The sequence below is a fragment of the Ruditapes philippinarum genome, unplaced genomic scaffold (genome assembly GCF_026571515.1).
Source record: "Ruditapes philippinarum isolate M1 unplaced genomic scaffold, ASM2657151v2 ctg531_1_1_1_1, whole genome shotgun sequence".
Classification (NCBI taxonomy): Eukaryota; Metazoa; Mollusca; class Bivalvia; order Venerida; family Veneridae; genus Ruditapes; species Ruditapes philippinarum.
The window spans coordinates 340,850-366,483 of NW_026852123.1; the positions used below are offsets into that span (position 1 = coordinate 340,850).

Below are 25,634 nucleotides of genomic sequence, written 5' to 3' on the forward strand. Positions count from 1 at the left end.
CTCGCGGTTTTGTATATACACCAATTTTTATTTTTATTATCAAATGTGTAAATATGTCAAGTATTTTACTCTATAATTTTAAGATTTTCTCAATCGTAAACTTATTCATTGGAATACCACTCGTTTAAATGACAAACTTGCAATGGTAGAAAATTAATTCCACCGATTACAAAAATCATGTTTTATGATTTATTAAACTTTCGTAGATTACAAGTTTTGATAAAGTGTAAATAATTCAAAACTCTGGTTTGCATATCAGCTTACATTTTGATTCCTTATCGTCTTTAATCTTAAAATGTTAGTAGAAACTTACGGAAGAAAACAGAAAATTTGCCAAGGTTCATTCGAATACTAGTGATTTCACTGACGGATCAGTTTAAAACATTTTGCTCGGCAACGCCCATAAGTTACCGTTTTAACACTTTATAATATTCATACATGAATAATAATTTTTTTGAAATATCAAAAAAATGTCTGCTGGTTTATGTCACACCACACTTTTTACGTAACAGTAGTAATTGTTGAGGTATGTACTTTATTGAAAAGGCAAACTTATTTGTGTGTACAAAATGATTTTAAAAGAAATATGATATTTTAATGATACGGATACATAAAATGGTTTAAAGTCCCTTTTAAAAGAAATTGAGCATATTGAAATTAACATTATTAAATGTTTGACACTTAGACTATATTAATAATTTACTTTTGGTCTGGTTTATCTTAGTTATCAAGTGTTTATAGCAATACACTATCTAAAAAGTATCTAAAACTACAGCATTGAATTGACAATTTAATAACAAATCAAACTTTCACGAGATTCAGTATCATAAACACTTGATTTAAAACCTTTGCGTTCTAAAAACGTTTGGTCACCTTTAATAATTAAAAGCGATGTAAAAGTTAGTGCCAGTAATTATGTAATTCAATATCTAAATGTACGATGTATTCTCAAACAAATTTTATACCAAAATAATTGAATGCAGGCTTTATTTCAAATTATTATTACCTTATAATGAGACCTAAATGTGCAATTAGGGTTCATAATTACCCGTGTAAATATATACCCAAAGATCTTAGCATTAAGTGAGTTGATTTTGGGATGAAAAGTACAAAAAACTAGAAGAAGAAAAAACCAGCATAAAATATCGAGATTTTGTTTATAAACACATTGCAATATGGCAACCAATGAAAAGATGACATTAGACATGGAAAATAGAGATCCGAACGATTTGAATCAGCATATCAAGGTAAGGTTCTTGTTTTAGACATGATTAATGTGTAGGGAGGGCGTTGTGGCACAATGTTTGTCTTGAAAAATAAAAAAAAAACATGTACAGAAAGAAACATACAAATTGATTGAAATGTTCAGTATTTTCAAAAGCAAGTTATGAAAACATCATTAAGGAAAGTGTATGACGTTATATGCCTAATATAAAACTGGGACGTATACTATGGAAGCAATAAATGATAAAAGCTTTTTTCGTGTAACCTCATATTATATTTTACTCATGAACGCCAGCTGTTAAATTTTAATCAATTCAACAACCTTTGTTGCTGTTTTTTGTGTGTTTTTATCAATATCCTTTACTGCATTTACTGCTAAGCTAAAATATGTCCGGATTATTTTTTATTATAGGTGATGTTTGAAGATGTAATAGCGGAGCCTGAAGGGGTAAGATCCTTGGATTGCACGTGGGTCAATGGATTCAAGTGTTTTGAGTGTGGAAAGACCGTCTGTTACAGGATGCTAACTATATTTTGTGGTCTGTGCATAGCTTTATTTTGGGGCTGTGAATTCGCAGTCGCAAGCTTTACACATATCTGGTGTTACACGCCATTCATAAGGGATGTTTCAATTGGAATTGGTTGCTTGAAGAAGATATTTATGATTGTGCTTGACTGTTGCCTAGCGCCTGTTTGTGAATCGTTTGGACTTTTGTTCGCAAAAATTCGTATTGACAAACATTAATTCAAAGGACATAAGCAGAAAATGAGAGATATTTTTTTATTTTACGTGAGATGTATACACGGTTATAAACTACAAAATGAAAACAAAGGTCACCAAGTGAAAGGCAACGTTCACAGGACACAGCCCCCGACACAAACTAGCCACAGTTTGATTTAAATATTAGTTACAGTATACATTTCATAGAACGATATATTTCTGTTTCATAAGATGTAATTGTCACTAATAAGCTGTAGGTTTATAAAATAAAAATAAAATGTTGAAAGTATGTATGGAGGAATGTTAATTTTTCCTTATGAGTATGATATATTATGTATTGTTATGTGCTGTGTTTTAGAGAATAAAATTAATACATGGATATTACATACTTGTTACATACAGTTTAACTTTTTCTTAAAAAATGTAAATATCCAAGACAATTGAATTACTTCAATACTGATGTGAATTCCGCAAAACAAAAACATTTTCCCCAGAAAGGCTTTTTAAATTTAAGGCTGAGGACGGTTGTTTTGTTGACACTATTACCCGCCTTATCTTTGTCATTAAATTCACATCTTTGTCCTACTAACAGCAGGTTATTCTTTAAACTCCCTCAGCAGCTAATTGAATAAACTACAAGTGAAGGGTGGTGGAACATTTGAACGATGCGAAGGAGATATTCTGGCAAGGGCAAATCAAATTATTTGCATTATCTGTATATGTCATATTTCGGTATTGAACAATTTTGTAAACATCTTATGGCCATACAACCAAGTATGTAAAGTTTAACATTGTACAAACCCTTTTTCATAAACCTTCCTAAAAGAGTAAATTATTTTACTCACTACATAGATGAACTTTTGATGTAATGGCGGTATTGTAATTATGTATATCGAACAGGCGTTAGTGTTAAATGCCTCATAAATATTGAAAATAAAATTAACCGACAAGTTTATACAAAAATGAACGTGTACGTGCCTACGAAAGTAAATAAACATTAATATTAAATAAATTTTCAATGTTATCTTTTTTTTTAATTTTTACATGCGGTCATACGTTTAAAGACCGATTATGCTTCAGGAAAGCTCTTCAAAGATTTTTATTATATGGTGAACTTTTATTGTTTCCAAAAAATTACTTACTTGCTAATTGAACAATCCATTTTGGCAATTAATACAGTTATGGTGAATTAGTATTTTGTATGGAAGTCAAAATATTACTTTCTTTACCTTTTGCTGCGTTAAAATGTTAAATTATTTCACATTCAGCGCTACTTTCATCAGATGTGAAGCATCTTTCTTGATCCTAAATCATTTTGGGGCGTCCGTGGCTGATTGGTTACGGTCGTTGACTTCAAATCACTTGCCCCTCAACGCTGTGGGTTCAAATCCCGACAGGGACTTTTGATTCTTTCATGTGAGGCAGCTATCCAACTAGTCAGCTAGCTTACGGTGGTTCTACTCAGGTGCACGTTTGTGCCTGAATGACCAATACGGTGTTAGTGTGACGTAAAAACCCAATGTACCAACAAACCAAATCATTTTTAATGTAAGATTTCAACATACATAACTCACGAATTCGCAATTTCAAAATCACGAATTCACGATTTCAACTTTATGAATTCATGATTTCAACTTCACGAATTCAACTTCATGATTCCACGTTTTGAAATTCATGATTTCAAATCAACTATGGTTCAGTAAGCACAATCAGATTTATCTCTGTGTTAAATATCCTTGACGTTTAGGTGGATAAGAATTGCAATGATATATAGACTCGGCTCCTGAGCTTAGTTTACACCAAGGTTAGGGTAGTACATACGACAGGGTCGTCGTGTTCTTAAAGAATGTTTCTAATAGATGTCTAGATTCCATGCTTATATTTCAAATTACAGTCAATGTTTTATCTAGAAATTGCTAAGCATCATTAAATTAGTATGAAGTCCTTTTTTCGTTGGCCTTTATATATTTATAATCAAGAAATTGATAACTAATTAAAACAGTGTTCAATCAATACTGCCCAAACTTGGAATGATTATTACATTACAGCTGCTTCAATAACTTGGCTTAACGCTTCTGGAAAAATAGTTAAAATGTCCATTATATAAAGTAAGATATTGTAGAAACAGTAAACAGCTGTGTAAGTGTCACATTAAAAGAAGGTCCTCATTGGTTCAAGCACTGAGTTCAATTGAAATGCGACTTGATTTGCAAACATTCACCCGAACTTTGAATCAGATTACCACTCATGCACATATCAATAAAGCAAGTCAAAACAAACAAAAACGACTGGTAAGTATACTCCTCTAATATTTCTTGAATGTTTAAGGTACAAGTCATTAATTCGTGCTTCTCATCCCATGGAAAGCAATAGAGATAACGGGCGCAATAAGCCGAGTTTTTATTTTACCTTTCCTATTGTCAGAACAATGTTAGGGTTTGGTATTGCGCAAAAATACTCACAATTGAACTCCGTCTCAGTGCTTTTCTGAAACGCATCCTTAAATCACTCATTTTGTTGGGGTTTTTTTTACCATATTTTCAACTGAGACTATCGGTTAAGTTTAAATTACATTTGTACAGTTCGTTTTTATTTAATTTCGGTCTAATCTCTCTTGGTCTAAAAAGACTATATTTAAGTAGAACCTTCAATGTGACACTAAGTGCCATTCCATGAAAAGCGGCATATGGTCCCCAAGTAAAAAAAAATGCGTGTGCCCTAAACGAGAAAACAATGGGCGGAACTAAATAAAATGGAATTTTGAAAGGGGATCAGAGGTTATGAAGCCTGCATATCACAGATAATACGTCAAAAGACAAATTTAAAAAGCAGGCCACATATCCTAAGTGTGATTCAACAGTATTCAAGTGAGGAATACTGGAACCACCCAACAAGAAAAAAGCCAAATAGAAATAACTAAATTACCACAAGCACAACAATTATGTTGTGCTGAACGATCTTTAAGGATCGGAACTCGAGTTGAAATTCAAACTAGAAAAATAACCGGGCAGCACAGTTTAAATGCTTTTGGGTGTTCTTAGTAGGTATATTATAAATCAACAACCGACGACATATTGAGTTATAAAGTAATAAATTTGCATCCATTTTTCTATATTCCATCAATTCATCCAATAAGTCAGGTACATTGTACTCCTTCATTCTTGCAATTATTCATTCATTTGTTCATTAATTCATCTATTAACAAGTATGTACTAGCCGGTGGTACATTTATTTCCGCACTACGTACTGTCAAGCATGCGTACTCGTTTTGAAGGTTTCCATAGCGCGAGCATGATGATAAATATTTTCTGAGAGCACGTTTCTGTAATTTTACAGGTAAATGTGAATATCTGAATAAATCCCATACCAGTTACATTCAAGATTTTGCGTGATTTGTTTTGTTATTGACATTCGTAATGAAGTTTTCATGGCGCGATGATTAATCATAAGGGTTTTCTGAGAACGTGTATCTCAAGCCCTGAACCTATGAGCAGCACCCTATCATTTTAATAGCAGTAGACTGCGACATGTGCATTTCCATTTTTGTAAACCATAATGATAAAATAATCTAAAAGACAATATATTATTGGAAAATTATATGAATTACTTAATGATTGCTAAAGATTTATTTCAGGAAAAACTGGGATACATTTCTTCGCATATTTATCCACGAATCTATGGTTCAATTATGGTTCTATTCCCAACGTTTAACCCGTTTAAGTACAATGTGACCACCTTTTGACGCGTTTAGGTTTAAAATCAGCTTACTCCAGCTATTTTCTTTTAATCTTAAATATGGCAGTGGGTATGAAAGATTTTTAAGAATCTAGAAAGAAGCAAGGTTAATACTGAATTGTTCGCAAGACCTACTTACTCTTTTTATACAAATGTTCCCAATAGACTTACTTACTTTGCAATAAATCATCTGGAATTATCCATCATTATTTATGGGGTTTAAGTATCATCACGCCGTATTTTTTTTTTCATAGCAAACACGGTTATAACGAATGTTCGGTTATGAAGAACAATATTTTCTTTCTTAAATATGCTAATATGATAGTAACTATTATTTCTTTAGTCATCGAATTTTGTTTTATTTAACTTGCTATTTTATGAATATGAATTACAAATTCATAATTCTTGTCATAAAGACAAAACGAATATCATTTTAGTTGTTTTAATAATAAAAAAATAAAATAAAAGAAAAGTAGTATTACAGTACTACAATAATACTAGTAAAGAAAAAATAACATACTGCCCATTTGAAAAATAAAGTAAACAAACAATGATTTTGCACGTGATAATCCATTGTTTTACCTTTCAATAATCTTCATCAAAAGATATGTCATATATATATACTCGTAAAATCCGGTATAAATATAAAATTTAAAAACAATCAACTATCACAGATGTCTTTGAAATATAATATGTATTTTCATCACATATCATGAATGAAACGTTTGAAAAGAGACGGTATTCTGCATTTCACTTGAGCATCAGAAGTAAAAAAAGTCCTCAGTTACATCAAAATCTTAACTCTTTTGAATTTTGATCCGAGTAAATATACCTCCACAAGCCTCACAGAATGGACTACAACAGCAGTTGATAATTGTACCGAAGATTCTCTGTGCACAGCCCATGCAGATAGAGAAATCCCGTATCCAAGGAGTGTAGCACCACACATGGGCAAATGCCGTTTGCGCAAATTCGCAACCCCACATCAACGCAATGCATACACCGCACAGTGTTGTCAGGATTCTGTAACAGAGGTTCTTTCCGCATTCGAAACAGCAAAAACTTGCTTTCCAGATGCAATCTAAAGAGTGGGCTCCATCTGACTCAGCTAAGACATCTTCGAACATAACCTAGAAGCACAAAAATAACTGGGCATGAATTCAATCCTTTTTTTTTTCAATTAAATGTAATTGTTTTATTTAAGGAGTGAAATAGAATTCATATTTCCTTCTCCAAATTTTAAGAAATATCCTAAAATGATATTAAAGATTGTCTGTTACGGAATCAGGAGCAAAAGTAGTGTAACTTATTTCAAAAAGAAAATTGTTCTATATTATTTAAGTTCAAGAATCTAAAAGGAAAATTAGAAAAGAAAATACCTGAATGTGACTATTAAGACCATTTGGATCTCTGTTTTCCAGATCAACTTCTCTTTGCTGAGACATCTTTATTACGTTTTAGTTTGCCTAGTTTAAATCAAAATGTGGTCTGATGTATGCCCAAATGCTGTACCAACTGACAGCCACAAACTCTAACACAAGACCTTAAATACTAGACACCTGTTGGTTGCCAGAGATATGTTGTTATTTACTTTTACCTAGAGACCTCCGGTTTTCAAATGGGTATTTGTTATTTAAAAAATGATTATAATATTTCATCTTATTCCCTATTCATATTTATTTACATATTTCAATCATAACAGTACAATGACCAAAAGGTGTTCATTTATAATATAATCTATAGCTGGGTATTCATATTTCTTAATATATTTCGGTTTTTCAAAAGAATCCATTTTTCAATTGAGTTTTTTTCAATTCATTCCACATTGATAGGCAGTTAGAAGAAAACGTTTCCATCGACGGTATTGATGTTCGTACTCGGAGTCCATTCATTTAAAGTAACCATTCATTTGAACATAACTTTTTCATTATTCAAGCAGTTTGATATTTTTCATACTCTTTATGTTAAGGTAAAGAATAAGTCGTGTTTTTCAATGTCTACCATGAAAATATGAACTAAAATAACATCTTCCACTAGACCCATTCAATGTATATATTGATAAATCACTTTTAAAAAGGTTATGTATTTGTAGTGTTACAAAAAAAATGCAACATGGTTTGAAGTTTAATTATCTATATGAACAACAATATTTTGTTATTCAGCATTCTATCCGGTTTCTGCAAAGGAAAACAATTGACATGGACAAGAAGCTATGTAAAATCATGTTTTCATAAACAACAATAATTTGATAATTTTAGGAGAGATGATTCGTTGGAACAATAATGATGTTAATCATACTACTAAGAAGATAATGGGAATATTTATTGTCATACTGAGCGTAAGTATAGCAACTATCTATGTTAATGTCTTTATCTTTCGCATTGTCAAAAAAATATTGATTTTTTAACCATATGTTGATGGGTTTATTCGACCATTATCTTCAATGTGTTACAACGCTTGCTTTTCCTGAAACACGATATTTTTCCTTTCATATATTTAAAAACTACTAAATAAATTCAGTTTTCAAAAGTTTAAAAATGTAACAAAGAAGTGTATACCAAAATAAACTAAGACATTTTATTATACATGGGAACATAAAGGATGGTCACAGCCATGAACGGTCATGATATTTGTGAAAAGATTACTCATACTTGTGAATGTTTCTTTGGTAACATTGATTCTTACACAAAAAGTACTGTGATATAAGCATTGCTTTATAAAGTATACCAAAATACATATATGTTTTTTTTGTTTTTTTTTGTTTTTTTTTTTGTTGTTTTTTTTTGTTTAAACGTTAAGATCAATAAATGGTACATTAATGCATTGTATTATGTGAGAATACTATCAATAATAATTTTCATTTATTGTTTGAATTGAGATAAAAAAAAAAATGATACTTTAACTTAAGTAACACTCACCCTTACATTGTTTAACTTTTGAATGTTCAAATATTACTATTTCATAATTGTCACAAATTCATGTATTGTTTGATGTCGATGTGCTGTAATAAATGCATAAATCTGGATACATTTCTATCCTGTTCTATTATTTCATCGTTTCGTCACGCCAGTTCATGGAACAAATCCATATCTATCAGCTGTATGGCCCCATTATAAGTAAGCAAAGACCAACATTTCATTTTTAAAACATTTTTTTTTTAAAATATAAGAAACCTCAAATATTTTCAAATGAAGAGAGATAGGATATCCGAAAGATAATCCGAAACGACAAAATTGAAAATTTTGCAGGCTCGGATAGATGGAGTCCGTTCATGGACAGTACGAGAAAATGCAAGTTACAATCTACGCCCCCAGGCACTGCAATCACACCATTTTGTATCAAAAATATATAAAAAAGATAAAAGAAAAATACGGACATGACAAGTTAACATATATCTTCTTTCAAAATGACCAAACTGTGTCCAATTGGTTCTGTATTTGTATCTAAAATTTCTCCCATACAATGTTAAAGCGCTTAGCTGCTTGTTATCAATAAACACAATTGTTTATGAACCATGTAAATGTCCTAATAAATTTTGAGATAATTTTAATTAAGTGTCATGTTTACTTATATCAGTTCTTTATTACGTATTTTATTACGTATTAAGTAAATCATCTACATTAAAACTTACATCATTCTTGAACTTTGTCAGTTTTTTTCTTAAGTAAACATTACACAAAGCAAAACGTAAATATGACATTTCGATATTAAAGAATAATCAACTACTTTGTGTACATTAAAATATAAGTTCAATTCTTGTTGATTTGTCTAATTTTTAATCCATTTTCTTATCATTCAATATCTGTTTACATTGTGTTTTAATATATATTGAGTTAGAGTTCTTTGCTTTGATGACGAACAGGAGTCGAGAAAGACATTCAAAATGAAACATTTGCTTGTAGAGACACTGCGTGTCTTCTACTGCCCTTACACTATCCATTGATATTTTTTTTGTCGGGAACAGTAACCTTTCTTACAATTTAGGTTAAAAGAATATTGATAATCTAATTTATATTGAATTAAATAAACTAAATAGGCGGGTTTATATATTTCAGACGCACGAGAGGCAGACACTATGGCAACTGGTCGAGAAAACTTCTATAAAATGACTGGGCATAAGAATTCTTGTTTTATTTGAAAACCAAGGGTTTAATAATCTCAAGGGATTAAAATTTGGAAAATGGCTGACATTGATTTAGAAAATCGAGATCCGAACAACATAAATGACCATTTAAAGGTATATTTATTACATTGATAGTATGCAAATCATTCTCTTTTAATACACAATCTTTAAAGGATTTGTTGATGTTGTTTTTTTTTCTAATCAATATCAAAGAAGCCAACGTTTCAGACAGAAGCAAATCTGCATTTTCCGACTGATCGGCTGTTCTTTGTTTGGCATTTTATACATGCATTCTATGTAATTAGAACAAAGAACACGTAAATGCAACGAGGTCTATTTCGCAAAATAAGAATGAAAAGAGTTAAAAATGTAGAAATTATTTCTTTAAATTTATTTTCGATACCACTATAAAGTCTTGTAAGACCTATTAATGTAAATGGAACAGTTTTTTGGGGGGATGTCGTCTGCACATGATAAACAGATTTAAGAGATGACGAACTACGATCCCTTATAAATTGTATTTACTGTTCAATCCATTCACTGTCATTTTTTTTTCTTAGTGACGGCAATAATCTTTACCTTTTTGAGGACCGAAATGTCTAGCATGCTCGTAAATACAAATTGTTTGAAGAATTTAATACAACTAGTTCAAAATATTTTACTTTGAAGTGAAATTTTGTGCATACTAAACTCGTCTACACATACATTTAATGTTCTTACCAAGAAGTATTTTCATTTACATATACATAAATGAATTCCCTATTTTAGGTACAATTTGAAGACGTTTTGGCAGAACCAGAAGGTATACGATCCATCCCATGCATATGGACTTTGAGTTACAAATGTTTTGAATTTGGAAAATCGATCTGCTACAAAATTCTAACAACATTTTGTGGACTCTGCATTGCGCTCGGCCTTGGCTGTGATTTCGCAATGGTGGCGTTCGATCATGTCTGGATATGGACCCCGTGTATGAGAGACTTTACCATCTGCGTGGGTTGTTACCAGAAGATTTTTACCACTCTTGTCAACTGTTGTTGTACGCCGATCTGCGAAGCATGTGGTGGTTTCTTCAGCAAAATACGTATCCAAAAGAGTTAAAACAGAAACAATAATGATATAGGTTTTGGCTTAAACTTGTTCTGGTTCTTTATTTACATAATCTTTAAGTACGTGCTGTGTACATAAAAATCGCCAAGTTTATATCAGGAATTAAAAATACATACACATTTATTGCATTAAAGAAATTATCAAATATTTATGTATGTGCAAACCATAACATAGGATATGTTCTACCAAATATTGTCAACAAAACCTTACTTAATTGAAAAAAAAAACTTTAATAAAGGATTGTTTAGGATTCTAGGATTACTTTCTTACAAGATTCGTAATTAGTTCTATTTTAGTACTTTATTCTGACACTGTGAACTTTCATGAAACTTTACATAATATAAGCAGTCTGACATGCCCCGGTCATTTCTCAGCCTTGTACGCTCTCTCGTTTTCGGTGCACCGGTTCGGTGCCTTCTAGGTACCCTGCTAGTGTCGTTGGTTGGGTTGTGTCGGTAACAGCGTTGCTTTGTTGCTTTTTGTTCTTATTTTTTCGTAGAACGGCACCGAAAAAATTGAGTGTCATGTATGGTTTTATTGTAATAGACAAAATGATTTTCAAATATGTTTTGTGTAACTATAAAGATAGTATGATATTGGATTTACTATGTAAACATCTTTGATTGTACATTTCTAAAGATATTTTCATGGTTAAAATTTGTTATATCAACAGGGAGGACCATCGTTTAAAACAAGCGTATTTTCTGTGATGCCTAGATTAGATAAATAGATTTTATATCAATAAAACATAAACGCAATTACGGGGATAAATTTGATTTTATAAAAGCACAACAATGTGTTGATTGTATTAAAGGGATATTCAGGCAAAATAATGACAAAAATATTAAAATGCTCTTATGCACTCAAATCACGATAAAATAACTTTTCATGAAGTTTCAGCATGAATTTCTGTTTAAATTCTATATATTTCGGGTTTAAAGCGTAAATATATTTATATATATTGAACAAAATGAAAACGCCAATAGAATCGCCAAATGGTTTTTAAACAAGTCAGATGACTTGAACAAACCCTTGAAGTTACAAAAACAGATATTGTGGATATTGTATGATTGAAACAAGCCTAATTCATTCATTAGACATGTTCTTTAACGTTTCCAGAGTTCACTTTGACAACTTTTGTGAAATGCTAGCGTTCTAACCTGACCCACGCAGGCCAAGTTAGGAAACCTCCATTTATTTCTTTATATGGAGAAAAGTTTTGTTCCTTTGACTGCCTAATATATTCATTTTGAGGACATTTACAGAAAAATGAATGAAAAAGTAAAAACTAAGAAGTGAAAATTTTGCCTGTGTCTCCCTTTAAGATGAATTTTGAATCACAGATTCACTGAAATGGTCATTCCAGATTAAGTGTTCGAGGAAAACTTCAGATAAACAAAAAGATGGATTGAAAGAGAGAAAATGGACAAGTATATGTCAAGTCGCGTTCTTTTTTCTTTTTCTGATTCTTTAATTGCTACTTCATTTTTGTGTCTGAAAACTTCGCATCTTATATGATTCACGGACCTTCCTTCGTCGGTAAAATCCGAAAAGATACCGTACACTTCTAGTGCGACTAACTCCAAACTTGACCGAGACATAAATTAATAGGTTTTAGTTTCATACAATTAATATTGCTGATTAAAGTCTGATATGTCCCGAAAATGTTTAAGTCTTTTGTCGTTGGTTATTGATATGTAACTCTTGTCGTAGAATTTTACCAGAGTTGATGATGTCTGTGAAATGAATCAGAAATTGATTTCTGCATAACTTGAAAAACATGAACAGTTTAAATAATGCATAAATATATTATTTATCTCTCTCGACTGATTTTGTATAATTTACACAACATAACCTCGTAAAGACGAAACAATTTGAAGAATTAAAAAGTGTATTCGTTTACTGTCAATAGTTCTATCTTTGGCGATTCAACTGATGTATTCTTTTTAAGTTTATTTTATAGCTGAACACAAAGCCTGTAATTTTAAATTCATATTCAACTTGTTTATCATGATTATTTATTATTTTTACTTGCCGTTAAAATTTTGTATTTTAAATAAGAAATGTATTTTAATGAAAACACAATTTGAGAAATCTTTTTCCATTGTGAAGACAACAAACATATACCCGCATTTGTATAAGTGTGTATTCAACAAAGTGTCAAACAGACTCTTTGACTTCTTTGTATGGTGTAAAATAAATATAATATGTAAATCATCAATTGTAAAAGATATGTTCGTAGGCGGTAAAATATCTTTTCAATGTGAAAATTAGTATGAATCTTTGGTCTTGTTTTAGAAAAAGTAGATATTCAAGTTTCACGCGCATAAATCGGAGGCTTTTTTATACGAATACCAGAAACACACACGCTGATTCTTGTTTAGACCTGTTTTCAAGAGGAATACGTTGAAGAAATAAACTGTAGCTTTAAAGGCACATTATGCCTCAGAAATGAAGAAACTGTTAATTTCTTAAGAAAGGGCAAACTTGAGGATTTTTTTTAATAATGGTTAAGGAGCATGTTAGATACTTGTTATCTGAAGAAAGTAGTGTTCGATGTGTCATAAGTGGTCATAAAATAGTAGTAAAATGTAAACAAAGGAGTACTTTTACTTTTATACAAAATACTATATCACTATTATTTTACTTATTGCCAAAGACAACAGAAGAAAAAATGGTCCAGTACAATAGTTAATTATTGTGAACTTATAAAACAGAAGAAAAAAATATCAGGCCTTAGTTGTTATGAAATTAAAAGACAGCAAAATATTATAAAAGCTTGGAAACCAAACTGTGCCTGTAGCTAAAATAAACAACTCGCCTGTGATAGATTAACCTGACAGATTCTCGAGACCATTCTACATTTAAACAAGTCATGATTATCAGGAAATTGTTGGTTGAACAATTGATTGTGTTTTGTTGTTTGGGTTTTAGTTTGTATTTTGTTTTTTGTTATATAATACTTTTTGTAACCGACTACACTGTAATTTTGTCGGAATAATGGAATAAACGGTAAATAAACCTAAACATTCAGCAGTTAATAGGGGTGTAATTACTATAATGACTTCGATCTGATCGCTCAAACAACTTGTTCTATAAAGCTGTATTATTGATATCAATATCATTCGGGTATAAAAAAATATATTTTTAAATACTATTATATAATAAATGTACGGACGTCGGATGACTGATAAATACATCTTAATATGCTTGAAAATGATTCTCCTCGATGAAACAGTCAGTTCATCCAGTTCAAAATACAAAAAGGCAATACAAAAATTTATGTCAATGTTGCTTACATTTATAAATATAGTTGATGTAGACTGTGCAACATACTGTATGTATTAATTATTTATCTTTCTTTTCTATATTCTATTACACTTCCTTGGACATTAATACGCCATGTGTTTTTACGAACTACTGACTCAAAATCGATTGCTTGTATTCCTGCACTTACATTGTGTCGGTAAACAGTACTTTATGGATCGTATTGAACGCTTAACTTCAAAACAACTTGTTTTGTGCGTTAAATTGATTCTAACACTAATTTTGATCGGGAAATTTTCAAATTGATAATCTCTAAAGAAATATATTGTCAAAATACGATGTTGTAACATACGTCATAAAATCCTAATTGGTAAACTACTAATAATCTTCATGTAGCATTTGCGATTTTTGACCACATAAAAACATAAACATATCCGAAGAAACTATTTTGGCTACAATATTTTGAATGATATACACTGGTGCTTAAAAGACTAGATACTCGTGAACATCGATTGCTCTGTTCGAATAACAGAAAAATATGAGTATTTGGATACCTATAGGAGCTAAAGTCTGTAATCTTATTACAGGAAATGACAAAAATGAATTTTAAGACAAAAATGTTTTGTTTTATTCTCTTATTATATAAGAAGAAGACATCTCAATGAAAGAAAATGTTATTGCAAAATTTAAAAAACAAACATCACAATATAAATATCTAAAAATGTAAATATATATATAACTAATCTAAAGATGACAGCGATGTAGATGAGAGTCGATATAAAATTGCACTTATCCCCAAGAAGTTATAGCCTGTTTTATAAAAGAAAGAAAATATGCACTCTTTATCGCTCAATCGTTCGAATTATGCACTTTTATGCTGCTAAACAATTTTCCAGCAGCAGCAAAACAAGGCTCAATAAAGGAATGAACTAACACTCCGTACACTTTCTGTAATGGTTTCACTTGAATGGAGAAACTCCGGATGCTTGGCTGGTAATACCAAATCATGCAAAATGAAAGGCACGCAAAATGGAGACCCCAGCACAAAGCGCAAGGAACACCACAAAGCGCTGACAGAAATTTGTAACACCAAAGCTTTGTGTCGGTGAAAATCCGATAGGTCGCGCCCCAGATGGTTCCAAAACTGTACGTTCCCTCCGGTTCCGCAAAAATCTCTTCAAAATCAATCTAAAAAAATGTATTAACGTAAATAACATAAAATTCAAAGCAGATTTCAACATGACTTTTTTGTTTGCAATTCTAAAATAGGCAAGTGAGTTATTACAATGGGGCTTAATGGCGACACAAAAAAATCAAACGTAATACAACTGACTGGAATATGTCAAACTATATTTAGTAGTAATATATTTAATTTGAACAGTATAAACAAGACAACATATGCAGCAAAGACAAATTGGTCTGGACACGTGATGAAAGCCATAAATACGGACCTATGCGTCTGCTTCTTTTTTTTTTCTTTGAAATGTTGTAATCAAGAATTTTACCCTTTGTTCACATGGTATTATGAATAAGAATCTGACATTTTTAGGAAAAACTAGAATATTTTTTAAAAGAAAATATTTTTTTTATTATTATTATTATTTATTCATTTACACGTTCTTATATGAATAAATGTTTCATTTCAACATATTTGGATTTAAAGTTTTCTACATGTATTATAATTATGTATCTTTAAACACGGTGTATTTTTAAAGCCCAAGCTGGGTAACACCGTTTATCAGCAAAGTAATATGTCTAAAGGTGGGTCTAAAGAGATTGGGGCCAACCCCCCATACCTTGCATTTTTATTTCATATATTAAATTGTCATTAAACTATAATATTTTGCTAATGTTCACAATAAAAGTCAAGATAAAATGTATAAATCTATACATCTGCTATCTGCAGTCCACTGTCATTGGTTAAATTAAAATAATTATAATAATAATTCCAAAATATTTGTGTGAAAAAAAGTTTAAATATTTCTATGTATCATGCTTATGGTGCGTTTAAGAAAACATTGTTAAGCGATCAAAATCCTATTTTGAAATGTCAGCATAAAATTTTGTTCCGGAATATTTTAATCTGTCTAATATTTATGTTTGATACAATGCATAATTGATTTTAATGAATTGATCCAAATTTTAATCCTGATTTGAAACTGATCGTTTAATTATCTTTACACTTACTATTGTACTTTCTAGATAATAATATGACATGATTTTATGCCAATTAGCAGATTTTATTTTCATTCATTATTATAATGCAAGAAAAGGAAATGTTTTCATCCCAATTTATCGATATAACATGCTTAAACCCATAGAAACAAAACTAGGATCAGTTGATCCTTATCCTATTTATTTTCCTTTTTACACCGGACATGAGGTATATGCACCTAGATAGTAAATATTCAGAAATGCTAGGAAACCTACATTATTCACTTATTATTACGTATTATTGATATTTTTGCTCCATTTTTTAACGTTAGCGTTAAATGATTATTAGATTGTTTCATCAAGTTATTAACACATTGTTTTAGAATAATGAACATATGAGTGAAAATTATCTTACCTTTACTATGCCATTTACATCCTCGGGATCTCTGTTTTCTGGTATTTTACTTTTCTTTCCCTTCATGTTTATTGGTTTAGTTTTTGTTTTCGTTTTAGTTGCTTGTTTAGTCTTTGCGTTTGGTTTCGGAGACACGCTATGAGTGCTGGCACGAGTAGATTGCAGGTTCGGCGACATCGATGGTGATGAATTATGTGTCAAAACCGGTTGTTCTTCAATTGATGACTTTTTGAAAGCTAGCATAGCTCTTGGTGATGCCGGTGCGGTGCTTGGTGATCCCGTATCAATTACTGGCGACTTTATTTGCGCGACTTCTACCGTTGCGGGTCCGTCACTTATGTCACTGTGGTATGATTGTCCAGAACGCCGTCGCGTGTTATTTAGACGGATTACGTTTAAATCCTCAAAAGAAGACGTAGACGCCGATGATGCTCCGCTGGAACGCCGAGATTTATCATTTACGCGTTCATTTAGAGGAATATCCACTGATGGAGGCTCCATCATATTCGCTTCCTTCTCATCGTCTGACATGATTATATCCTAATGTTTAGGTAGATCTACAACAGAAAAAGCAGAAACTAATCTCCCGATTTTTGTTTTTGATCTATTGTTACGTGTCTATTATTTACCAAGAGAAGCTATCTCTATATTCTAGCTGTGCAATCACTAAGTATTACCATGGGACATTACGGGGGTCTGTTTTACATCTTAATTCTGAACCAAATGTAACTTTCATTACAGTAATTGGAAAAGCTTATACATTATCCTCACTCCGGAAAATATGACCAAGTGACACGTGAAAAACGTGCGTTTTTACTCATATTTTTATACATCCCAATTAGGTAATTAACTGCCGTGTCATCATTTATTTTTCATAAGATTGTATTTAGGTAATGTCACATATAATGGAGAGCTCCGCAACACCATCCCTGTACTTATGATAAGAGAAATTAAATAATATATATATCAAAGATAAAAGAACAAAGTATCTTAATTAATCAATTAACTATATTAATTGATAAAATACATTTTGCAAATATAACTTAATATCAATCTGTTTCATGTGACATGTTTTTGCGTCTTTAAATGGCTAAAACACATTACCAGCAATAAAGTATTTTGAGTCCGAGGAATTAAAATAAAGGGTCAGCTAAAATGTTGTTGTTGTTGTTTTTGTTGTTGTTGTTTTTTGTTGTTTTGTTGTTGTTGTTTTTTATTGTTGTTTTCTTTTGTAAAACATCTTTAACACAGCATTCATGAAGTGCAGATAAAACTTAATATTGATTAGTGAAAAAAATTTAGTTAATGTCACTTATTCTAAAAATTGATAAAATTCAGGTTTATTAAAGTAGCAATGCTTCTACATGCATGTTCATGATAATTTTCATAAATTTTGTGAAGTAATTTACTCTTGCAATCCACATGAATTACGAACAAAAGGTCAAAATTTGCGAATTATTGTGATATAATACTGCAAAAATCAGAAATTAATCGCACATTACATGTATTTTCCTTAAAGACTTGGTACATTTTTTCTCAAGTCTGAACTCTTTAAGACATTTTGTCTCATCTGGGGGCATTCAGCTTTAAAGTGTATATGGAAAAGTTTAATGTCAGTATGATTATTTTTTTCTACCTTTTTATATAGAAGAAGAAAAGCTGATTCATCATCAGATTTAAGAGTCATTCTCTATTCATCGTTATGACGTCTTGAAAACGTGCGTTTCATAGTGAAATGAATTAAACGCCTATTGATCCAAGTGTGGTGTTTTTTCCCAATTGTGTTGAATGCAAAGCCATTAATTTGAACATGATCAATAGTTTTGTTTACGTCCCTTTAAGAGATGAAAGCATTTCTAATCTTTAGTTCTATCTGTTTGTGTGTTTTTAGTATGTTAGTTTGTGGGTTGTTTTTTTCTGTTTTGTTTTGCTTTTTGTTGTTGTTGATATTTTTATTGATTTTTTTTTTTTTTTTTTGGGGGGGGGAGGGGGGGGGTGTTTTTTTTTTTTTTTTTTTTTTTTTTCATGTGAAATATTTGTGAGTCTAAGCAATGGTAAGTTGGATTACGAAATACATTAGATACCTTTACCGCTCTTTCTTCATTTGTTCTGACTTTGTATCTAGGATGACTGAAACTTATAGGAGAGTTTCCAGTATAATGTATCAAGTTACAGTAAAGAAAAAAATTAAACCATGAATAATCCTGATCAAGCTAAATACCTGAAATTGATTTGTCCATTTTTCAACCCTCATCACGCTAAATATCTGAGATGGACTTGTCCGTATTTCAATCTGGACAAAACCATCTATCATTTTAGGATTTTTTTTCAAAAAGTACTGACCATATAGCAAACAAGGCAGACCATGATTAAATCTGATGTGCCGGGTCAGCTCAATCTTCACTGGACGCATGTGTCGAGTAAGTTGCTACCAAATGTGTGAAGAGGCCAATGGTTAAAGATTAATACTTCTGTCGGAATCATTGTTAAAACTGATTTCATTCAACGCATTTTTTTTTTAAAAATCTGTATTTGGTGCTTATATGTGCACGATTACCATCGGGTTATTTGCTAACATGCTTTAAATATGATTTGAAAATAAGTCAATGCTTAATAAGGACTATTTCTTGATTTTCAATTATCAGGGTTTCATTAAATAAATAGATACTTGTACAATTTTCTTTCCCTTTTACATCACCACGCGTTATATGTTTATTTAAATTTTGCCGCTCTTATGAAGTTTATATCGTAGTCACGTGGTTTAGCGTTGACGTTCCAATTTGATATTTTTTCCGATATTGACTGTTTACGTACTACGTAGTGTGAAATTTAAATCAAAGGTGGTTTAAGTATGAAAATCGATATAGCACTTTTTGTATACCGTTAACATGTTAAGTACAGAACAAATAGCAAATCTGTAAATATCCGTCCATAAATTAACTATTCTTAATTTCATTGTAAAATGTATCAATGACGGCGTAGTTGAAAGCAATGAACACAACTAAACGCAGTGAAGTGATACATTTTCTTTCGTTGTATAACTTATGTAGTTCGTACATAAACGATGCTTTTATTCTTTTTTTCTGTTTTTTTTCTCTCTATTTTAAAGCGTGGAGAAATATACTTTCAAAATCACGTTTTCATATTCATGTCTGAAGAAAACATTTTATCAAAAGTGTCTCTGGTGTTAAACACACAATCATATACACGTACATAAGTAAATGTTCATAATATTATACAAAATATTTTAAAGCTGATTTCTGTAGGCTTGGTGATGATTTCGCGCAATATTCGTCCCATTTCATTTTTTCACGAACATAAAAAATTCATCAAAATAACCCGAATATGAAAAATGTTTGGCCGTTTTAAACTCAAATTTGTCTCGCACAAAAACACGATTTTCAATTCAATTTTGAGTACATTTTTGCATTATCTTTAACTAATCTTTCCGTTTCCTGTTTGAAGTAAGAAATTCAAATTAAATGCTTTAAGATTTTTGGACCTCAGTGGAGTTTCTTTAGATGATTGAAAATATTTCACGTCATATCTTTTCAAGTAGTTAACTTATTTTTGATAAAAGATTATTATTTGAACCCGTGTGAGATTTCAGTGGGGCGTATTTTTACATTTTAGGCGAATTATTTCAAGTATTTGAACAAGCTCGGGTAACTTCATGTTTTTATAGTAAAGCTGTAAATCACGGCTTATCAAATTAAATAAGACAGAATTAAAATAAAGTTTTTTTATTATCCTTTTATCATGTTGATAAAATAAATAAACAAATCCTTTTTAAAAAAAGAACAAAATTTATTGAACTATAATGTCAAGACTTTTAATTTCATTCAAATTCAACAAAATGATCGTGTTGCTAAAAGTTTCATAAGTTAATTCGTATGCTAAAAGTTGTTGTCTATAAAATTCCATTCGCCCACGTTTTTGTTCAGTTAAGATTTCTTGAAAGCGCTGAAGAATAAGCTGCACGTCTGGCAGCACGGTTCACATGCACACGTGACACACTGAGCCCAGACTTTCTTCAGGAAACCGCAGTTTAGATCCATGTATTTGATGCATGGTGTGAAACACCAAATATGGAGAAGAGACGCTTGTGCGAACTCACAACCAAGCTCCGCAGCGATACAGATTCCGCAAAGAAGTGTTGCGACTTTGTAGCATATGCCCTTCCATAGATTGAAGCACGTGTAAGACAACTTCCACACGCAGTCAATGCTGTGTGTTCCCTCCGGTTCGGCTAAAACATCTTCAAACTTGCACTGAAATGATAATAGAATATTAATACCAACATACAGTAAATTGAATGACATTCATTTCATATTTCAAACGGAACACTGAAAGGTAATCAATTTTGATAAATATTTGCGGCAAAAAGTGCACGAGTTATAAATGCGCTGAAGAAAGGTGAAATCGTCACAGATTATATAATTAGCCTTAATATCTATTAAGCGGTGCTACATTTATCTGATAAAAATAGGAATTTATAAATATTGTCTTACTCAATGTTAAAAATGATTTGCTTTGCTGAAATCAGTTGATTTCTTATATTCCTCAAGTCATTTTGCATCCAATCAAAGTGTCGGAAATCAGATCTACTATGTAAGTTAATAAATCACTGTTTATGACATTAAGTTAGGGTGCGAAAATAATAATATAAAGATAAAATAAATAAATAATAAATAATAATATAAAGATGTTCAAAATATTTAGTAAATAAAAGATAACAAAAAAATTATTGTACTTACTGAAAGATGGTCGTTGATATTATTAGGATCTCTGTTTTCAAGGTCAACACTATCAGACATTGTGTTTTTATGCCAGTTTCTTTCACAAATAATTAGTCAAAATATGTACCAGGGTCTATGTTTGAATCCGCAACAACAGTTCTGCAGCCGTTTATATACGGTGTCACCGGTCTGTCTTAAACGGCTTAGACACCATGGGAATACTGGCTTTGCTTATTTGACCAGGCCAAGGTAATCCTTCTATTAGCCTTAGAACTACACATGGTCATTACATCCGGGACATACAGCCTCCGTAATTACCTGAATTACTTCATTACTATTTGTTGAGCAAATTTGTTTCTATATATTCCTCTATTTACACATCCACATGTAATATTTTATTTGATTATATGGATGTATCTGAAAGCTAAAAACATCAGGTATGTTAATGACACTATTGTAGTTTTAACTTGTCAAATGTATTCGAAAGTTTGTCTCTTGTTCAATATATTCGGCAGCTTCATGCAAAAATATTTTGTCAAAGTTGTCAAAGTTATGATTTATCTAACATTCAAAATGCTTGATGCGACATTTATGAAGCAGTAAAGACATTGAACATGCAAGAAATTAGATAGTATTAGAAAATTAATCATGTAAGATATTAAACCAAATAAAAGCTAAAATAGTTTGAAGTTGATTTCTAAAAATTTGTTTTGGCATTTAGTCACATCAAACTGCAATGGTCCACTGGCGTTTTTTCTTCAGCTTTTACTGGTGGAGAAAGGTGCCTTTCCACGAGCGTTCAGTCACGAGCGGTTGTTGGACCACCAGCGTTCAGTAAGCTACATTAAAAGCCTCCTAATATTAAAGAATTCAATGTCCCTCGCAGCATTTGAACCCACAGAGGTGTGGGGCAAGTGGTTGGAAGACAACGACCTTAACCACTCGGCTACAGACGCCCCTTAATTTGTGATGCGACATAAATTATGCTTATAATGGTTAGTTTGAATTAGTTCGGCTAGGGATGACACTATTTGCAAAAGCCAGGCAATCCATTTTTATAAACAATTATTTGGCTGTGGAAATGATTTCCGGTGTTCTATAGAGTACTGATGTTAAGTTATTTAATAATTCATTTAATACACAAAAATTAAGTTGGATAAGTGAAACAATTATAACGCGTTATTTCACGCGTTATTTCGTGGTTGTTGTTTTTTAATTCGATAATAAAAGTGTAAAAATGCTTACATATAGTTTATAGTTATCAGCATTGAAGTGTAGACGCGTGATAGTGTGTGTCTGGAGGTGATGGGGGGGGGGGGCAAATACCCTCCACTTACTGTCGATCTGTTATGACAAATCAAATATTTCTGTCAGAGTGCCAGACATAAAAACTACGCAAACAACTTGAGTATTTGGTTATCTTTTTAAAGATAATGAATGTATATATATATTCGTGTCGAGATATATTTACTTTGTAAACAAAACATCAAAAGACAGATCTACAAAAATATACATGTATATTTATCAAAATACAAAGACAAGAATACAAAACTATTTTATCAAAACTGTTCTCTACATTTTGGTATATATGTATGATATGTCCTATGGCGTTTTGTATCAAAATATCACAAGGTAGGATTATTACCAATCCTCGATTCTGCTCACGATTTCTTAAACGCATGAAAGATCTGTCCACATGAAATACAGCACGGGTCAACACAGCACGATAGAATGATGGAATAACATTTCCTGTAATAGTGGCAGTTGATCTCTAGAGCTTTAAGAAATGGTGTAAACTGCCAGACATGGTTGAATGCAATGGATGCGAATTCACTCCCAGCTGCGCGGCAATACAGCACCCGCAGAACAGTGTTAGCATCTTGTAACAACATCCCTTCCAGCACTCAAAGCACGAGTAAGATAATCTCCAAACACAGTCTATACTCTGTACGCCTTCCGGTTCCGCCAGAACATCCTCAAATGCGCACTAAAAATAGAACAGTGTATAGTTTCAAGTTTTTATTTTTGAGAACAACATAGTTTTTACAAAATAACACTAGTGCAAACGATCAAAGATTATCATAGTTTTTCAGAAGATTATAAATTTAACAATTTATGTTGACAAGAATTTTTATGTATTTTATTTTTTATGGTATAGATCAGTCCTGCTTCGGCGCCATATGACCTTAATTGTGTGGTGCGCCGTAAAACCAAACAAAACAAATATATACATGATGTACTAGCACCCAGTTTCAATTAAAAAGGTTATAATTTCAGAGTTCATTAACGGCGACATTGACACATTACTGGTCACACCGCGCCGAACACTGTAAAACGTAGGCCTAAAAATCTTAATTTCAAGTTTTTCGGAAGTTTACAGTATTATTTTACAAAACTAGTAAATTCGTACTAGCCGATTTTTTAACGAAAGAAATGAATGCTACTTTTTCTCATTTTGGTATTCTATATGTATACGAAAATCTGAATAAACTGTGGTTCATCACAACAAAATAACCTGAAAATTGCAGGCCCTGTTTAATTGAGTCTGTGCATGAGGGATAATGAATAAGTGCAACATCACTCACGCCTCATGCACCTGAATACACCACTTCGAAACCCCTTTCATTATACTAACATCTTAGTTGGATCCAAACAATGCAAGGACCGAAACCAAACGCCGGTCCCTATATTGTTGAAAGCCATCCGTGATGTGTACTTTTTTGGTTAAAGTCGCCCAATATATATGGTCTTGAATAAGCTGATATATTATATACAAAACTTGCAGACAATAGTTTATCATAATTTTTACACAAATAAATAAGTTTATTACTATAGAAAAAGAAAAATGAACTGACCCCATAATAAAAAATGGTAAAAGCTTATTAAAATTGGCCAATTCTTGTCAAAATCAAAAGAATCCCAAAATATGCAGATTGCATCCGGTATTTCTATTTCTATGCTTGCTCGTTTCCAAATATATTTTTACAAAATGGCCAGATGAAACTAAAAACTGAAAGTACATGATACCGAAAATTTAACGCCGATTTTGACTATAACATTTTATTTATCTATTGTTAAATAAAGAGTTGTTAGTCTAATTCAACTGCTCCAAATGATTGTTTACTTTCTTTCTTTTGATTTTTGATATCAGATTGTGTATGTCCACTTTGCATCCATTTTACTTTTTCATAAATACTTTTTTAAAGATGTCTCGAGGATTCTCTGTTTATACTCATTTCTAAGATATATAATATTTGTTTATAACCTGTAGTGTAGCAACTCAAAAGAATTTATTTATGTAGATATTTTAGGAAGAAAAAAAGAGATATCTTTTTTAAACATTTTTTTAAGATACTGACATTTTTATTGATGATTTTATTTCAAAACAATTTTGAGCTTAGTGCAAAACCATATTTTGTAAAACATTTTGTAAAAATGATATTCGAACAATCCTTTAAATTGTCGATCAATATTAAAATTATTTTTTTCGAAATTTTGAGATACGATAAGTTACAAAAATAGGATAGCCTTGTTATATGCGTTTGTACGTTAATTGGTAAATGAAGCGTTAAAAGTTTTACCATGTAATTGTCAAAAGGATCGACATTTATTTGTTTAGCTATAAGTTTTCTAAAATCGTGTACTTTGTTAAATCAGAATAATTGAGCAAATATTTGACAAGTTAAGTAATGTTTAACCAACAACAAACCTGTATATGACTGTTTATACAATTTGGATCTCTGTTAATTAGGTCTACCGACATTTTTTCGATTTCTGAAATAAAATCCTTAAGATTTGTCCAAAAACAAGCTACTTAAAAGTCCAACCGATCACCAATGAGTTATTTCAAAAACTGACTTTATTCCGTTGATATTGAAAAATATCTCAAGACAAGATTGTTCAAACATTTCTTATCAGTAAGTTTTATATACTGGCATTCGCAATTTTCAATCAAGTATATTTCCTACATACCAAATACCCCCCCCCCACCGTCTTACTCTTATCACCCCGTTTTAAGTGGGTAAGTGGATTGGTACGTACACATCAAACTATCTCACTTTAATAAAAATTGTGATAAATTTGGTCTAAAATTTACGATTTTATTAGATGGGTACTATTTATTGGTTTGACATCATATTTTTTTGT

The 25,634-nt window shown here is 31.3% G+C and overlaps 5 protein-coding genes and 1 pseudogene across 5 annotated transcripts; 2 read left to right on the top strand and 4 right to left on the bottom strand.

The window, feature by feature from the left end:
- Positions 1-1,107: 1,107 nt before the first annotated feature.
- On the top strand, positions 1,108-2,322 carry LOC132749686 (caveolin-1-like). Its single transcript, XM_060739545.1, has 2 exons — positions 1,108-1,247; positions 1,637-2,322. The coding sequence occupies exons 1-2, from the start codon at positions 1,176-1,178 to the stop codon at positions 1,967-1,969; spliced, it is 405 nt and encodes a 134-aa protein (XP_060595528.1). The 5' UTR covers positions 1,108-1,175; the 3' UTR covers positions 1,970-2,322.
- A 3,786-nt stretch (positions 2,323-6,108) lies between these two features.
- LOC132749697 (caveolin-1-like) lies at positions 6,109-7,220 on the bottom strand. Its single transcript, XM_060739558.1, has 2 exons — positions 7,060-7,220; positions 6,109-6,810 (listed from the first exon to the last, which is right to left on the bottom strand). Exons 1-2 carry the CDS (start codon positions 7,123-7,125, stop codon positions 6,478-6,480), a joined length of 399 nt encoding a protein of 132 aa, XP_060595541.1. The 5' UTR covers positions 7,126-7,220; the 3' UTR covers positions 6,109-6,477.
- A 2,557-nt stretch (positions 7,221-9,777) lies between these two features.
- LOC132749700 (caveolin-1-like) lies at positions 9,778-11,163 on the top strand. Its single transcript, XM_060739573.1, has 2 exons — positions 9,778-9,917; positions 10,572-11,163. Exons 1-2 carry the CDS (start codon positions 9,861-9,863, stop codon positions 10,902-10,904), a joined length of 390 nt encoding a protein of 129 aa, XP_060595556.1. The 5' UTR covers positions 9,778-9,860; the 3' UTR covers positions 10,905-11,163.
- A 3,623-nt stretch (positions 11,164-14,786) lies between these two features.
- Positions 14,787-17,564, bottom strand: LOC132749708 (caveolin-1-like). The gene is made up of 2 exons (XM_060739584.1): positions 16,750-17,564; positions 14,787-15,368 (listed from the first exon to the last, which is right to left on the bottom strand). Exons 1-2 carry the CDS (start codon positions 17,278-17,280, stop codon positions 15,030-15,032), a joined length of 870 nt encoding a protein of 289 aa, XP_060595567.1. The 5' UTR covers positions 17,281-17,564; the 3' UTR covers positions 14,787-15,029.
- A 2,943-nt stretch (positions 17,565-20,507) lies between these two features.
- On the bottom strand, positions 20,508-21,643 carry LOC132749891 (caveolin-3-like). Its single transcript, XM_060739808.1, has 2 exons — positions 21,507-21,643; positions 20,508-21,020 (listed from the first exon to the last, which is right to left on the bottom strand). Exons 1-2 carry the CDS (start codon positions 21,564-21,566, stop codon positions 20,694-20,696), a joined length of 387 nt encoding a protein of 128 aa, XP_060595791.1. The 5' UTR covers positions 21,567-21,643; the 3' UTR covers positions 20,508-20,693.
- A 1,293-nt stretch (positions 21,644-22,936) lies between these two features.
- On the bottom strand, positions 22,937-25,408 carry LOC132749898 (caveolin-3-like; annotated as a pseudogene).
- Positions 25,409-25,634: the final 226 nt, after the last annotated feature.

Bases quoted from the DNA above. Each gene is read 5' to 3' on its own strand.
- LOC132749686 (XM_060739545.1), top strand. From the start codon at position 1,176: ATGGCAACCAATGAAAAGATGACATTAGACATGGAAAATAGAGATCCG. The intron at 1,248-1,636 runs GTAAGGTTCTTG...TTTTTATTATAG, and splicing joins ATTTGAATCAGCATATCAAG to GTGATGTTTGAAGATGTAAT.
- LOC132749697 (XM_060739558.1), bottom strand. From the start codon at position 7,125: ATGTCTCAGCAAAGAGAAGTTGATCTGGAAAACAGAGATCCAAATGGT. The intron at 6,811-7,059 runs GTATTTTCTTTT...TTGTGCTTCTAG, and splicing joins GTCTTAATAGTCACATTCAG to GTTATGTTCGAAGATGTCTT.
- LOC132749700 (XM_060739573.1), top strand. From the start codon at position 9,861: ATGGCTGACATTGATTTAGAAAATCGAGATCCGAACAACATAAATGAC. The intron at 9,918-10,571 runs GTATATTTATTA...TCCCTATTTTAG, and splicing joins ACATAAATGACCATTTAAAG to GTACAATTTGAAGACGTTTT.
- LOC132749708 (XM_060739584.1), bottom strand. From the start codon at position 17,280: ATGTCAGACGATGAGAAGGAAGCGAATATGATGGAGCCTCCATCAGTG. The intron at 15,369-16,749 runs GTAAGATAATTT...ACATTTTTTTAG, and splicing joins ATGTAAATGGCATAGTAAAG to ATTGATTTTGAAGAGATTTT.
- LOC132749891 (XM_060739808.1), bottom strand. From the start codon at position 21,566: ATGTCTGATAGTGTTGACCTTGAAAACAGAGATCCTAATAATATCAAC. The intron at 21,021-21,506 runs GTAAGTACAATA...TTATCATTTCAG, and splicing joins ATATCAACGACCATCTTTCA to TGCAAGTTTGAAGATGTTTT.